Source organism: Octopus bimaculoides, chromosome 20 (genome assembly GCF_046866305.1).
Source record: "Octopus bimaculoides isolate indiv1 chromosome 20, ASM4686630v1, whole genome shotgun sequence".
Taxonomy (NCBI): domain Eukaryota; kingdom Metazoa; phylum Mollusca; class Cephalopoda; order Octopoda; family Octopodidae; genus Octopus; species Octopus bimaculoides.
Genome location: NC_142947.1, coordinates 48,176,823 through 48,193,253, shown reverse-complemented (window position 1 = coordinate 48,193,253; position 16,431 = coordinate 48,176,823). Strand labels below are relative to the sequence as shown.

Below are 16,431 nucleotides of genomic sequence, written 5' to 3'. Positions count from 1 at the left end.
ATTTTCTCAGTTTTTTTATCTTGTTCACTCAAATTTCCCTGACAAATACCTGGATGAGTTGGGTACCACTCTCAACTTCTTAGTTGAGTGGACAACAGTTGGAATAGTTGCCAGATTCACTTGTAACAAATAAGACCATTCCAGTGCCACATCTGTGACCATCTTCCACTATGTCCCCCCTCTCTCTCTCTCTCTTCTTTCTACCACTGCCACATTGATCTTTGTCCTTCTTAATTAGCTCCCTCTCTCAAGATACACAAACCCCTCAAACAAGGCCAGTCCCACTTGAAATCAATCATAACATCAACAATAAAAACAAGACTCCATATATTTTTGGAAAAAAAACCAGAAATGTCTTTTATTTCTGACCCATTTTAAATATTTGAATACTGAAAACAAATAATAGAATTTTAGGAAGGATGAGGATCAAAAAAGAAGTAAAACGAATATTTATAACAGCAAATAGTGTGTTATCTCCCCCAACCTTCATTTGTATCACTTATGGGAAGGACATGAATGTCACAGCTTCCTGTTTGCTTCTCTCACACCTTCAGCAAACAGAAATTATTATTGTGAAGCTTGGGAACAACAATTCTCCTTTGATGTGGATGACTCTGACCAAATCGTTGATTGAGACTGAATATTGGGGAAGATAAGGAACCTGCCTGTTTTCCTCCATTCCAGACAACATATGTGCCGTGGAAGGTTTTCTACCACAAACAGAAACAGATCGTCATCATCATTTAGCATCTGCTTTCTATGCTGGCATGGGTTGGATGGTTTGACTGGACTGGCAAGCCAGGAGGCTGCACCTGATGCTTTTTATATCCCACTGGCACGGGTGCCAGTCAGGTGGCACTGGCATAGGTGTGTGTGTGTGTGTTTCTTGACAGCTGGTGTTGGTTCATTTACATCACTATAACTTAGGGATTTGACAAAAAGACACTGATAAAATAATTGACACTTCCAGGCAGTGCCCCAGCATAGCCACAACCCAAAGATTGAAACCAGTAAATGAGTGTGTGTGTGAGTGTGTGTGTGTGTGTGTGTGTGTGTGTGTGTGTGTGTGTGTGTGTGTGTGTGTGTGTGTGTGTGTGTGTGTGATCATAATTTTTATATAAAACTGTTTCTGTCTGTTCATATGGGTTGGACAGGTGTTCTCCCACACCCCATCTCACCACAAATTGCTCTCCCTCTCTCATCTTTATGATGTGCTCTGTCCTCCTGACACCATCCCTCACCACTTCTGCCCAAGCCTTCCTCCCACTTGCATCTCTTGCTGTTTCTTTATCCAATGGTCATCATCCATTGACAGCATCACATCTCCACAGCAACAAAGTCTCCTCCCCCTTCTTCATAACAACTGATTCCTTTTACTGTTTTCCCTCACCTCATATATACGTGTAGGTATGTGTGTGTGTGTGTGTGTATATAACGATTGCCAGTGCTCTGCTAAAGCTTCCAATTATGAAGTTTGGCTCCAGACCATTCATCAGCCTGTCTCCTGCTCCAAAAATGCTGTCTTTGAGGAGAAAAAAAAAAGTAAGGAAGAACTGTGGCTTGGCCGTACCAAATCTTAAACCGAATTAAGCCATTTCAGCCATTTCTGTTTGTCTTGTATTAATCAAGTCAGACCCTGTTGACATGAAATCAATATGATCCAGTCCTCTTTTGTACATCTTTGCTCTGAAAGCAGCAGCCATAATGTGTGTGTGTGTGTGTGTGTGTGTGTGTGTATATAGTGGCCTTTAATCTTCATATTGTATCAAGATGAATATGATAATGGGCTGACCCCAATATTTCATACAATATCTGGGTCACTGCTTCATTTTTGATTCTGAGTTCAAATCACACCAACATCTGCTTCACTTCTAATGTCTGGGGGTGAAGGCAGTAAAAATATGTACCAGTAATAATTTAGGATCTCTGCAACTCACTAAACACCTCACTGCAATCATTGCTACAGAAACTGGCACCTTGCCAGACAGCATGAGGAACACAAACATATGGTTGGTGTTGTATCTCTCTAAAACTAGAAATGGTTCTCACAAACAAGTGATGAATGTGTGAATGACAGAGCTGTGTCTGTGAGGCAGGAAATCTGATAGCAGCCATTTGCTTATTGGGTTAGCAGCTAATGGGTGGGTGGGGGTGGGGGGATGGCAATTATATTACTTGTTAATTAGATGTGAATGATGGCAGCAAGTAGGAGTTGTGGTGGTCATGCCTTTCTTTAAGGGAGAAAGAAAAATAATGGAGATAGGGCAGATGGCAGCACCAGTCTTTGAATGTTAAATGGTTTTTGTAGAGAGAAAGAAAGAGAGAAGCAATGTAATTGATGAAGGAGGAGGAGGAGAAGGTAAAAAAGAAGTATGAAAGAATAAAGAGGAAGAGAAGAAGAAGTAGAGATGAAGAGGAATGTGATGTGCAGCTTCTGTAAGAAGTTTTTACATGGTTCTGGTCTCGACTCGGTTGGCCATTTCTGTCAAGACTTTTGCATGATTATTTGCTGTAGGTCATTCCTTTCCCAAGACATTCCAACTATGACTATCCCATCTTTCATTTCACAAACGCCGTGTATCCTCAGACTTATTCTTTTTTTCTTTTTGACAATAGGGTGTTTGGCTGCTATCTTTAGCAATTTGATCAACCAGCTAAAGGCTGTGTTGTTGGTTTCCAGCTGAAGGAACCAACACTACACCAGAATATTTATGAAACCAATTTTTAATTGTACCAAGAACTGTTGGTCAATTATATTGACTCTCCCTTTCCCCAATATATGACTGGTATATCTTAATAACCCCTTTCCCCCTACACACACACACTTCTGGAAGGATGCAGTTTCAGGTATAGTGTGTCTAGGATTACATTATACTGACCCTAGTATGTGACTGGTACCTTACTCTATTGACACTTGGGAGGATGATAAGCGGAATTGATATTGGTGGGTTTTGAACTCAGAATGTGATGAATAGGAAAAAATAGCACAAAGAATTTTTCCTGATGCTTCACTGATTCTGCAAATCCACTGCCCTAATAATAATAATTATAATAATAACAACAACAACAATAACAAAAAAAGATTAAAACTAATGGGTTTGATACAGTTCCCTATCTGGGGTTTGAACCCTTCATCATGGGAGTTGGCTTCCATTGGCCTTCTGGAAATTAAAAAGGAATGTTTAAAGAGAGAGAGAAAAACAAAAACCAACAAAAAACAAATAAATGTAAAAATGTTCCAAGATTCTGGGAGAAGTGCCAAAGTTGACAACATTCACTAAACCCATTGAAGTCTTCATAACAGTTTCTCTGACGCTGCACAACCTTCATGAGACCTTGGTGAGGTAGCTGCACCAACTCTAGCAGTGCAAGGCTTTCAATAATAATAATGATAATGATAATCTTTTCCACTCTAGGCACAAGACCTGAAATTTGGGGGAAGGGGGCTAGTCAATTACATCGACCCTAGTATGTAACTGGTACTTATTTCATCGACCTCCCCCCCCCCCCAACGGATGAAAGGCAAAGTCAACCTCAGCGGAATATGAACTCAGAACGTAGCGACAGGTGAAATACTGCTAAGTGTTTTGTCCAGTGTGCTAATGATTGTCAGCTCACCACCTTATTAATAGTAATAATGATTTCAAATTTTGGCAGAAGGTCAGAAATATCAGGGGATGGGATGTGTCAATTACATTGAACCCAGTGCGTAACTGGTACTTATTTCATTGATTCCAAAAGGATGAAAGGCAAAGTCGACCTTTGTAGAATTTGAACTCAGATCGTAGCAGCAGACGAAATACTGCTAAGCATTTCGCCCAGCCTCTTAACGATTCTGCCAGTCTGCTGCCTTGACGCCAACAACAGCAGTAACAACAAGAATAACAATGGCCATTTGAATGGTGTGTCAGAAAGATATTTAAATGGAATTCTGGAACATTATCATTAATCACAGAATGATGGCAGAGTTTGGTGAGGAGCAGAGACCTAATAAATATAAAACTCCACTGACGAGACACCTGAATCTTGATTAACAAACAGAATGCAGCAAAGCAAGTTTTAAAGAATTTGTATTTGATAGTTTCTACGAGTTCTCGCCAACAGTGGCATAGGTCGAATCGGAGTCAGAATCATCATAAGATCTTTTCCAGTTCTGCTTTGACTTGTTGGGGTCAAATCGCACAGCATAGGATGAGTCGTAACGGTTTAAGTGGTCGTACAGGTGTTTGTCTTTTCTGAAATGATTGGGTGATGACACGTTGTGGTTTAATTGATTTAACCTAGAAAGCAAAGCAAAAAATATATAATTAGACAAAGAAATAAATAATTAGCTAATGAAATAGATAATTCACCATCGTTTTGATATCGACTTTGCCATGGGTCAAACAGAATTCACTGATGCTGTTCTTGTCCCCTAACCTTCCCTTGTGATATTTCCTTCATGGCCAGACAGGTTTCCATGGAAGATTGAAAATGAAGAACATTGCTTATGTGATGGTGACACTCATTGATAAACATTGAATGAAATCACAACAAGGGTCTCCAAACACACACACACACACACACACACACACACATGACAGACTGTGTATAGTTTCCATCTTCTGAATTCATTCAGGAGATAGATGTATTAGAAGATTTGCCCCAAAGTGCCAAGCACTCGAACTCCATCAAAAGCCACATGGCTATCAAGGGAACTTCTAGAACTCACAACTTTGCCAGTCCCTGTGTTCATGTAAATAAATACACACACAAATATCTCTTTGTTAATGTCCCCATTAAGTTCCAATGTACACAATAAGGTAGTTTCAAGAAGGGTTGTCCCCAACCCCCAGCAACTACTTGTAACAATGTCAACCTCCACTTACTTGTTCTTCTTGGAGCCATTAATCAGGGTCGTCTGATATGGAATCACAGTTGATGTTGGCCGATTCCCTGTCATGTCTCGAGATCTTTGTGTAGACTTGATTTTCTTACAGTAACTGGAGGAAGAGAAGAAGAAACCAGATGATGGTGTGGGGGAAGCAGGATATTTTACTGCTGCAGAGGTGGTGGCAGTAGGGGTAGCAACATCAACCGTCCCAGCATCATCCTCTTTACACCAACGCTGCAATCACCACCACTGATGTCACAACTACCACTAACTTACAACAGCCTCTACAACAATCACCTCTAAGTGTGCAGTGTAATATTATTCTATACAACCAGCCAGTGCCAACCAAAGATGGAGCTTCTAAGCAGCCCCTTAGACCTGCAAGAAATTGCAACCAAATTTCCCTTAGATTACATGGGAAGGTTTTAAAAAAAGGAAAGGACACACTGAATAATGTAGTTCTAGTATATCTAGAAATACATTATTGAATGTGCTTATGATAAACAGTGAGTGCACTGAACAAGCATCGGCTGTTTTGAGCAGCAAATGCATTAGAGCTAAAGTGTTGAGTAGGAAGTGTATTGTGTGGGAGTGTGTTGAACACTAATGGTGTAAGAGTAACAACTGCATTGTGCAGCAAGTCCATTGACTGTGGTGAGCTGTGTGTGAATGTATTGAGCCATATTTGAGTAGCAGTTGCCTTGAGCACTGAATATGTTGAGTAATGAGTGTGTTTGGCAACAAATTTGTTGAGCAGTGAGTTTGTTGTGCTCATTCCTTCAGTACACATGTCAGTCGTACACTGAAGGAATTAGGTGAATGATCAGGAGTGTGTGGCACTGGGTTGCTTACATAATGTGGACTGAGCAGATAGAACTAATGCTGCCAGGCCAGGGACCCTCAACTCCTGACAGTGTTGGAAGAGTTACATTATTGGTACAGAAGGGACCTCCTTGGAGGCATTTTTAGACTTGGTGAAGCCCATCTCTCTGCAAATCTAAATACAGTTCAGGATTTACTACAGAAGAGAAACAATTAATTGATATTACATTTAATTTAATAATTAGAGAATAACTTGCTTCCTGCTTCAGCAGAGCTGAAATCCACAAAAGTTGACCAGCAGAGTTCAAAGGTCATAGACTGGCCTTTTTCTAGAGTTCCATGCCACAGAATAAACCCCTTGTATATTCTAACATCACTGCATGGTTCCCACCTCCTGAATACTTCTTAACTCATAAAAGACATCCACCCCATAGTCCTACAGTCTTGATATGACACCTCATAGTCATAAGTATGACTTTCGTAATTTCTAAGACATAAATATGACACTTCATAGTTGTAGGGTCATAAATATGATCCTCCTCCTATTTCTATGATGAAACTATGATCAAGGTATTTGCTCTCCCATCATATTCTAAGACTCTCCAACACTTGTCACCCATATCATCTCCAAGAGTGGGTAGAAAAACTGGTTTAATGTGGTTTCACAATTGTCTGTATCAAAGACAACCTTTTCTAGGATAGATTGCAGGGTGGCAGCCATGGGATACAATAAAAACTGGACTCACCAATGGATTATTATTGACAAGATGGCCAACAAGATGAGGACAGCACAACATAACACAATTACAGCGATTTTATAGCCTGAAAATAGAAAAATTGATGGCAAAGGTCACTCAGAATATACATGTCAGCATGTGTGTGTGTAGGGGTATGTATGTCCATGGTTCGGATAAGGGGATGAGGGGTTGAAATAAGAGAGAATAGATTAACGTAAAACTGCAGTTTTGCATCCAAGAAAATTTCCTTTAAAGACTTGTTTTCTAACTCTGTACATTTTTAAAGGGATTTTCTCTGGACAAAAACTGCAGCTTCTGGTGTTTAAACAAGAAATGTGCATAAAGTGATATTGTTAACATTTATATTATAGAGCTGCTTCCTGACTTATGGATTCCTAGATGGTTTACACAAACACACATAATTTATTTATTTTATATAAGAGAAATGTGTGTATGTATGACTACGTACATGCATGTTTGTATGTGCATGTACGCATGTGCATGTGAACGCTGGAGGTTTATGTATTGTGAGAATATGGTTGCATGTATTTTTTATCATTTTTCTTTTTTTACTTTTCCTACCTATTAGAATAACTCTTTTATTCAACGGTTTTCTTTCATAGCGTCTCTTGCCATTAATAGCCAACGAGAATGCATTGTAGCTCTTTGCTCCGACATTTGAAACTCCGACTGCTATAATGACAACTTTTTACTACTTGTTCTAAATTGTAACATATATAAATAATCCCCTGTTTATCTAATATGGAGGTCTCATTCTTTTGTTGTTACTTTTTATTACATATATATATATATATATATATATATGGATGTACACAGGTGCATGGCTTAGCGGTTAGGGTGTTGCACACACAAATGCAAGACCGTGGGTTCAATTCCCAGACCAGGCATTGCATTGTGTTCTTGAGCAAAGTACTTCATTTCACGTTGCTCTGATGGAGGGAGTGAGCTTATGTCTACACAAACATTTGATCCCTATAAACAAACGATCTGTGTGGTTGTTTGGTAAGAAATTGTTGAACCCTCATACATTGTCTAACAACGGGAGAGTCCATCATAGGGGGGGGGGGGGTACACGGGCATATATATGTTTATATGTATATTTTATGTCTGTAAATGTTGATGTAACATCTACTCTATAACTAATAAGATTATGAAACGGTTCTAAACGAATGGAACAAACATCTATTCTCTCACCAGTCTCCTCTTCTCTGTTCTATTTTTATAGGTTCTTGTTAGCCATGCGCTTGATGAAGAGCTGAAAGTGAGATTTGTTTGAACCTCTATTATTACACACACACAACACACACACGCATGCCTCCCCACCGCCATCCTACTCCTTTATATATATTATAACTGGATGCTTTTGTCATCACACCAGTCCCACCATGGGGCTATAACAGTGAGTGCACAGGCATGCCCCATCCTATTCCTTTATATTTCTTCCAAGAGAAATGACAACCAGCAATGATTATCATTAGCACCGGCAATTAACTGGCTGGTTCTAGATTATTAATTAGGGCTAATTATAGAAAATATGTCAAATTGGTGCTTCAGCATGAAGTAGCAGGGGTAGTGGTGATGGTGGAGGGGGGATATTTTGAATGTTAACAAATATCTCAATACAGCAAAGATGATTATGATGATGATGATGATGATGATAAGCTTGATATACAAGTAATTATTAGCAACACACACAGAAAGCTCCAGCTGGCCAGGTAAGTAAAGAAGTAGACAATCAAGGGTCACCTCAGTGATCTCATATCTTTACCAGTCCACCTGGCTGTAAATAGGTACCCCAGGCAGATGTAGCCCACACATGTTAATGTTTTTCTGTGGTGCTAAGTTCAAACCTTACCATTGCTATCAGAAGCTCAGATGGTTGTGGGGTCATTTCTTCAGCAAGATGCTTCATTTTAAGTTAGCTCACTTTCTGTCTTCATTCCCCCCACAATTCCCAATCACTCCAGTACCATGTGCTTCTCTTCTTCAATGCCCTTCCCACCCACCCCATTTCACTTCCATTCAACTTCTGCCTAGTTTTTTTCACATCTTCTCTCTACTCTCTCCTGGCTACATTGCCATTCTACCATTCTATTTCACATCATCCTCATCATTTAACATCCATTTTCCATGCTGGCATGGGTTGGACGGTTTGACAGGAGCTGGCATGACCAGAGAGCTGCACCAGGTCCCAGTTGTCTGTTTTGGCATGGTTTCTACAGCCAGAAGCCCTTCCAACTGCCAATCCCTTTACAAGTCAACTGGTGCTTTCTACATGGTACCATTACATCAGATCATGAGGAATTATACAATTCTTTGATGGAATGGACTGACAGAAGATTCAAAATAGGAACAAATATAAATATGAGAATGCATTTAAAAAGTTTTTAATATCTGTTGTGGAGGTATTGAGTGCTCCATTTGCCAAGAAATTGGTCATCATACCTGCTAAAGTTGCAAGACAAATTTCTGCAAGGCTTCTAACTTTTTTAGGTTTGTCAGAAACTGGACAGGAAATAAAATCTTGAAGGCTGACATCCTTCACACTCTGATGAATCACTGAAATTAGAACAAAATGGAGTTTAAAGAAACCAAAACCAAAGGCAGTCTGCAAGTTGGTTGGCATCAAACAGTTGTTAGTATGTGACTGGATGGTTTTATATGTTGAGGGTGAATAGTTGCAGGGGATAAAAGACGGCAGATGATTCTGATAGGCACCAATGTATGGTTATACAAGTTCTTGTGCAATCCAGTGTTACCAAGACAGCCTTGTGCCAGTTATCAGGATACACCTATTGCTAGACTGCATCTTGTCTGTCAATCCCTATTGTTACACTGACCCCTATAGTCTACCCTCAGTCACACTACCCCTGACATGCGGCCAACTGTATGAACAGTGACAGTAATTTCTTAATGCTAGAAGCTCTGGGTCAAGAGGATCTCAACCAATTACTGGTATCTTGATCTTTGCAATGTTAACCTTTAGGTCTTTTCCCAAAATTTCAATTTTTCAAATTCAAATTTCTCATTATTTATTCATCAGGGAATTGGGGCTAGCCTAGGGTTAAACAATAACAATAAGATCAAAGGCCATATCAGTCAGATGTTATATTTCCATCCCCTAGTAGAGGATGAAGGCCACCCAACCACTTTGACGTTATTGCCAGATATATATATATAACATGAAATTGAGGATCTACATTTTTGATCTTGTTTCTGCTGGATAAGAAATGACCTCGGGCTGAACAGGCAGCAATTCAACCAATACAACCACCTCTGTTGATACTTCACAGTCACCTAAAGCCGCTCCCTCCCACCTTCTATATAATTTTTTCTGGCCACAACCACATCACTCTGTGACTTCCCTGCATCTTAAACAAGTAAGTCTCTATGCTGCCATTTGACTTGCTAGAAATAACAACTAAATTCTCTTAGTATCTGAAAACAAGAAGGACTTGAGACAATGTTGTTCTTGGTGTACAAAAAGGGGAATAAATGAAATGTTCATGGCTGGAACATGTTTGGTCTGGTCCTGCTCAGATAGGGCCCACCTCATAAGACACTGACCTCCTATATATATAAACATTTGTGTTGACTGTGGCTGTCCACGTTGAATTACTAAAGAAGGTGAGGACTTCTAGAATGGAATTCTATTGGACCTTGCTACATCATCAGTCATGTTTCTATTCACTGATAACAGAATGTCCTCCTTTCTTACATTGTAATCCCAACAAAGATTTCTTTTGAAAACAGGTTTCAACTATAAATATCATAACTGGTTCAAACATTTCATTTCTAAGAAGTCACAACCCCTCTAAACATACAGTGAGGCACCCTTGATATGAGCAACTACCACCTAGGTTACATTAGATAATGTATTCCAATATGGACGAGTCCTTAAAAAAGGGGATGGTCACTGCTTCATCATGTCTGCTCAATTGGAACCAAACAGTGACTCAATCAGTTTCCAAAATATTAGGACAAAGTAACAGTAACCAGGTCAGTTTTAAAGATATTAGGACAAAGTGCACTTACATTTTGCTACTAACCAAGTCGGTGACATAGGATTGATAGTTAGGTCTATTGCTTCATTTGCTGTGACATTGATGACAAAAGCTCGATGTAACTGTTTTTGTTTATTAGAATTAAGATGATGAATTGTTAAAAGACTGGTGTCAGAGGCATTGAGGACATACAGTATCAATACTCCATTGGTGAGAGTCTTCAACCTCCAATTACATCTTGTAGTAGTTTTCATATTAGGTGGTGTAACAAGGAAGATTTGGTCTTCTAAATCTCTGGAATTTGTCTTGCCTGAACAGACATGTTCTTTTTCACTCTTAACATCTACCAAATGAAAAAAGCAAAAGCAAAAATTAAAAGAAGAAAGGAAATTATAGAAAGAAACAAATGAGATGACATGAATTTTAAAACATATCACTAACTCTCTGTTAATTGTGACACAATATTTTATCTTTCATAAATAAGTAATACATGAAAATGAATTCATATCTTTTGGAAGTTCATTAACAAAAGATAATGTTCACCATCAGAAGACAAGTTCAGTGTTCAAAGGCATGTCTGCTGTTACTGTACATGAATGAACGTTCAGTGAAAGATGTGTTCACTGTCAGGAGACATACATACTACTAGAAGTCAGCTGAGGAGGTGAGAGATGAAGTGAGAGTAAGTGATGTGAAAGACAGTGGTGATGGTAATGGAGGGCAAAGTGGTGAAGTGAAAGGTATTGATGGCGGTGGTGTCAGAAGTCTGAATGGTGTGTGTATAACAGATGTGGTGGCGATGGTGGTGGTACTGTGGTTTATTATGCAGCTTTGCAATAAGTTCCAAGTTGACAAATTATATCATTGTTTTGATGAAAATTGTTCTTTGCTTGGAAAATATTTTGTAGTTTAACAAAATTTAATATGCATTCAAAGCATGAAGTGTCATTGTTGGGCCCAAGGCCCAATGAAGAGACCTTCATGGGAGCTAGCTTAAAAGCCACCCAACCACCTGTTGTCCGTAATGGGACTGACCAATTATATTCATGGTTGGACTTTGGTCAATTCCATTCCGGACAACAGGTGGTTCGTCTCTATAGTGTATCAGTAAGTCTATTAATGTAAGTATTTTATAGGCATGTTATTTGGAGAAATGTTAATTAATACTATTTACGAAATCTTAAGTATTATTCTTCATATATGTATGTTTATATGTGTACATATGTGTGTGTGTGTGTATATATATATATATGTATAAATAAGTGTGTGTGTGTATATATATATATGTATATGTAAGTATATGTATATATATATATATATATATATATATATATATATATGTGTGTATATGTGTGTGTATATATGTATATATGTGTGTGTGTATGTATGTATATATATGTGTGTGTATGTATGTATATATATGTGTGTGTATGTATGTATATATATGTGTGTGTATGTATGTATATATATGTGTGTGTATGTATGTATATATATATGTGTGTGTGTATATATGTATATATGTATATGTATGTATATATATATATATATGTATGTATGTATGTATGTATATATACAGGCTGACCAAAGCCTTGTGAGTGGATTTCGTACACAGAAACTGAAAGAAAAGTGTTGTATATATGTGTATATTTATGTGTGTGTGTGTGTGTTTGTACTCACACCATCACTTGACAACCGATGTTGCTGTGTTTACATCCCCATAACTTAGTGGTTCATTACTAGGCTGACAAGGAATGAATCCTGGGGGTCAATTCGTTCGAGTAAAGATGGTGCCCCAGCATGGCTGCAGTCACATGACTGAAACAAGTAAAAGAATAAAAAACTATGCCATTATAACCCTGACCCTGACCCTAATCCTAATCCTGACCCTAACCCTGACCCTGACCCTGACCAATGCTGGGTGTCTCTGCTTGTTATTACTGTATTTATCCTACATTAAAACGGCACTAATCAGTCCAATCCCACAAAACTGCTGTTGTAATTTGGAATCATTAGACTGTAGCCAACATAATGACATACAAGCTATTAAGTGCATACTCAAAAACGTTTCCCATAAACGAACTTAAAAGAAATACACACACACACATATATATATATATATATATATATATATATATATATATATATATATACATATACACATGTGTACATGCAATGGTTTCCGTCTACCAAATTCCACCTATGAGAGTTAACCTATGGCTACAGAAGACACTAGCTAAAGCATTGTGCAGTGGGTTTGAACCTGGAATGGTGAAGATCAGAGGCTGGTTTCATTGGGATTTAAATGTCATGAATCTTAATGAATCTTAATGAATCTTAATGAATTATGTGTCTAACCTGCTAAGCATATGACACTTCAAAATTGTTGTATTCTTGATATCCACAGTTTTCAATACTACAGGATCTACGACAGTCTCAGAATTCAGATGAATGTGTGTGTGTGTGTGTGTGTGTGTGTGTGTTAACATAGAAATGAATGTGTGAGAGAAAGTGACAGCAAAAACACACACACTCACAAATAGACAAAGAGAGGGAAAGAAAGATAAAGAGACAGTGACATGGAGCAAGTGACAGAAAGAGAGAGAGAGAGAGAGAGAGAGACATACCTGGAATGCAGCCATAAAGTATTCTGGCATCTATTGATGCATTCTGACAAGAACGTGGCATGTTACACTTTCGGTATTTATTGCAATAAAACTTGAGATCGTGAAGACATTTCCAATCACTGTCCATTAAGGCATTTAACTTTTCAATGAACATCACACTCCCATTATTGCAGGCAAATGTCTGGGCTCTGATGTGGACGGAGCAAAATTCAGTTCCTGAAGAGGAAAAAAAAATTTTTAGAAAATATATATTTTTTTTTTAACGTGAAAATGTCTGAAGATAGGGAGACCATGGAGAAGCTTATGAATTATGCAACGGGCATTCTGTTGGTTCTTACAACGAGGATTCCAATTGATCCAATAGTGTCTTTTCATAAAAATATTTTCCATAGAAGAAAAAAAAAATCCCTGCTCTTCACCATTTTCAAATCGTAAGTTAAAAGATATTTCTATCAAAATATGAGATGGTTGTTGGAGTTAATGAAATAATGGGATTTGGTTAGGAATTTGTGCTGAGCCTGACAAAACTTCAAACTTTTCCTGGTTACAACAGTTTACAGTGCCCTGTTGACTGAAGTAACCTGTGGTCTTAATAGAGAAGTATTAATAAAAACAAAATTAAATTAAAAAATTACTGGTTTTTAAAGATTATTTTAAACTGACCTCCAGTTTGTAGCAGATGAGATGTGGAAATAAAAATAAGTTTGAAAGGCTTTTTTAAAGTTTTCTCTATTTGAGAATAATTTTAAGAAAATAAAAGGTGCAGACATAACCTGAATAGTTAAATAGGTTTTTGCAAGTATGGTTTTGAGTTTGATGTTACTGTGGACCTGTTTTAACTGAGCTTCAGATTGATCAATCTGTTGAGGCTGTCAGTTTGTAATATACATATCGATGTAAAATCGTGCAGCAGTTTGCTTCTTTTTACAAAAGAAAGGCTAAAATTTAGTTCTGTAAAAGTGATAAAATAGTTGATGTTGATTGCTCACTTGCTCCCAAGTTGGTGCCCTGGCATGGCTGTAATTCAATTGAAAAAAGGAATTGGTCAGGAAAACCACCTATATATGTGGGTTTCAAGTTGAAAAACGTTAATCAGGATTATATTGCTCGAAGAGAGAAAATATTTTAAAACATGCAGTTGATGATGCCTGTAAAGCCAATTGGTGGAAGTAACACATTTCACCCCTATTAAATCTCCTGTGTGATATATGACTGGCTCTTGTGCGGGTGGCACATGAGATGCACCATTTTGAGCATGGCCGTTGCCAGTACCGCCTGACTGGCTCCCGTAGGATTTTCGAGTGAGATCGTTGCCAGTGCCCCTGGACTAGCTTGTGCGGGTGGCACATAAAAGACACCATTTCGAGCGTGGCCGTTTTCCTGCGGGTGACACTTAAAAGCACCCACTACACTCTCTGAGTGGTTGGCGTTAGGAAGGGCATCCAGCTGTAGAAACTCTGCCAAATTAGATTGGAGCCTGGTGTTGCCATCCGGTTTCACCAGTCCTCAGTCAAATCGTCCAACCCATACTAGCATGGAAAGCGGACGTTAAACGATGATGATGATGATGATGTTTATGGCAGTCATTGCATACTCACTATCTACTGGCCTTTATGGGACAGGAAATAAGCCTACACACATACACACATTACACACACACACACACACACACACTGCCATTGAATATAATATCCTTGAAAGACTGAAAGAAAGCAGGTGTTCATCCTTACAACGAGAAGTCCATTGTGTGTGCATATTTGTACACACACACAGGTATATATTTATACACATTGCAGACACATCACACACACACACTCCTCTGCTTGAACTGGCAACTCCTGATGGTGTCACAGGAGTGTCGCTGTGCCTCACTGTACACAAATCACTTCAATGAGTCACAGCTTTGTGTACCAGATCTCAGATCTCTGCTAACAATTTAGCCATCCATTCCTTGTTCTTGTCCATCCATCTTTTCGTCTGCCCCTCTTCCCCCACCCACCCACCCAAGTTCTTTCGAACATGGTCTTGGCATGCCAATGGATATTGTTAAATGCCATTCCATCTTAACTTTCTTTTCTTTATCATTGTGGGGAGATCTTCATGAAGGCCAATTTGCTACTGGATGGTTTTTTTTTTTAATATTTTAATAAACTTGCAGCCCACATCACAACACGACGACCCAGGATGAAATACTGGCATAACCTCACATTTCCAGTGTCCGTCTGTCTGTCTCTCTCTCTCTCTTTGCTAAATGCAACACAAGAAACTCTCTGACCTTGAGTCACTTATGTAGCTTTACAGTTAAATATGTGTATGTACACACACACATACATACATGCTTTAATAAGTGTGTAGAATGGCCTAAAATTTGAAGGTGTGGGGGTAGTCAATTCCACTGAACTCAGGACTCGACTGGCACTTTATTTAATTGACCCATAAGGAGCAAAAGGCAAAGTTGACCTCAGCAAGATTTGAAACCAGAAGGGTTTCTATGCAGTTTTTACCATGCTGGCACAGGTTGGACGATTTGACTGAGGACTGGCAAACCAGATGGCTGCACCAGGCTCCAATCTGATCTGGTAGAGTTTCTACAGCTGGATGCCCTTCCTAACGCCAACCACTCCGAGAGTGTAGTGGGTGCTTTTACGTGCCACCGGCCCGAGGGCCAGTCAGACTACTAGCAACGGCCACTCTCAAATGGAATTTTTTTCGTGCCACTTGCATAGAAGCCAGTCCAGTGGCACTAGCAACGACCTCGCTCAAATATTTTTTCACGTACCACCGACAAATGCCAGTAAGGCGACGCTGGTAACGATCACATTCAAATGGTGCTTTTTACGTACCACTGGCACAGAAGCCAGTCAGCTGCTCTGGCAACAATCACGCTCGGATGGTGCTTTTAGCACTCCACTAGTACGGATGCCAGTCATCGAATTTGATTTCAATTTCACTAGCCTCAACAGATCTTCGCAAGCAGAGTTTAGTGTCCAATGAAGGAAAGGTACGCATAAGTGGGCTGGCTACACCCCTGGTAAAGACCATGGGTTATGGTCTCACTTGGCTTGCTGGGTCTTCTCAAGCACAGCATATTTCCAAAGGACTCGGTCACTAGTCATTGCCTCAGTGAGGCCTAATGTTCAAAGGTTGTGCTTCACCACTTCATCCCAGGTCTTTCTGGGTCTACTTCTTCCACAGGTACCCTCAACCGCTAGGGTGTGGCACTTTTTCACACAGCTATCCTCATCCATTCTCGCCACATGACCATATCAACATATATATATTCTATTTTTTTTACTCTTTTACACATTTCAGTCATTTGTGTCTGGCCATGCTGGAGCACACTGTCTTAA

General features: G+C 39.1%; 1 protein-coding gene across 4 annotated transcripts in view; it reads right to left on the bottom strand.

The window, feature by feature from the left end:
- Window positions 1-330: 330 nt before the first annotated feature.
- LOC106879878 (uncharacterized) overlaps window positions 331-16,431 on the bottom strand; it is a 47,451-nt gene continuing 31,350 nt past the window's right edge. For 3 of the 4 annotated variants that reach the window (XM_014929602.3, XM_052975223.2, XM_052975224.2), the window contains exons 2-7: window positions 13,082-13,297; window positions 10,489-10,800; window positions 8,899-9,012; window positions 6,442-6,517; window positions 4,869-4,982; window positions 331-4,280 (exon numbers count right to left, since the gene is read on the bottom strand). In XM_014929602.3, coding sequence (XP_014785088.1) covers window positions 4,085-4,280; window positions 4,869-4,982; window positions 6,442-6,517; window positions 8,899-9,012; window positions 10,489-10,800; window positions 13,082-13,297 — 1,028 coding nt within the window. In that variant the 3' untranslated portion in view covers window positions 331-4,084. The remainder of the gene's footprint in view (window positions 4,281-4,868; window positions 4,983-6,441; window positions 6,518-8,898; window positions 9,013-10,488; window positions 10,801-13,081; window positions 13,298-16,431) is intronic. The other variant, XR_016237700.1, reaches the window with a different exon arrangement.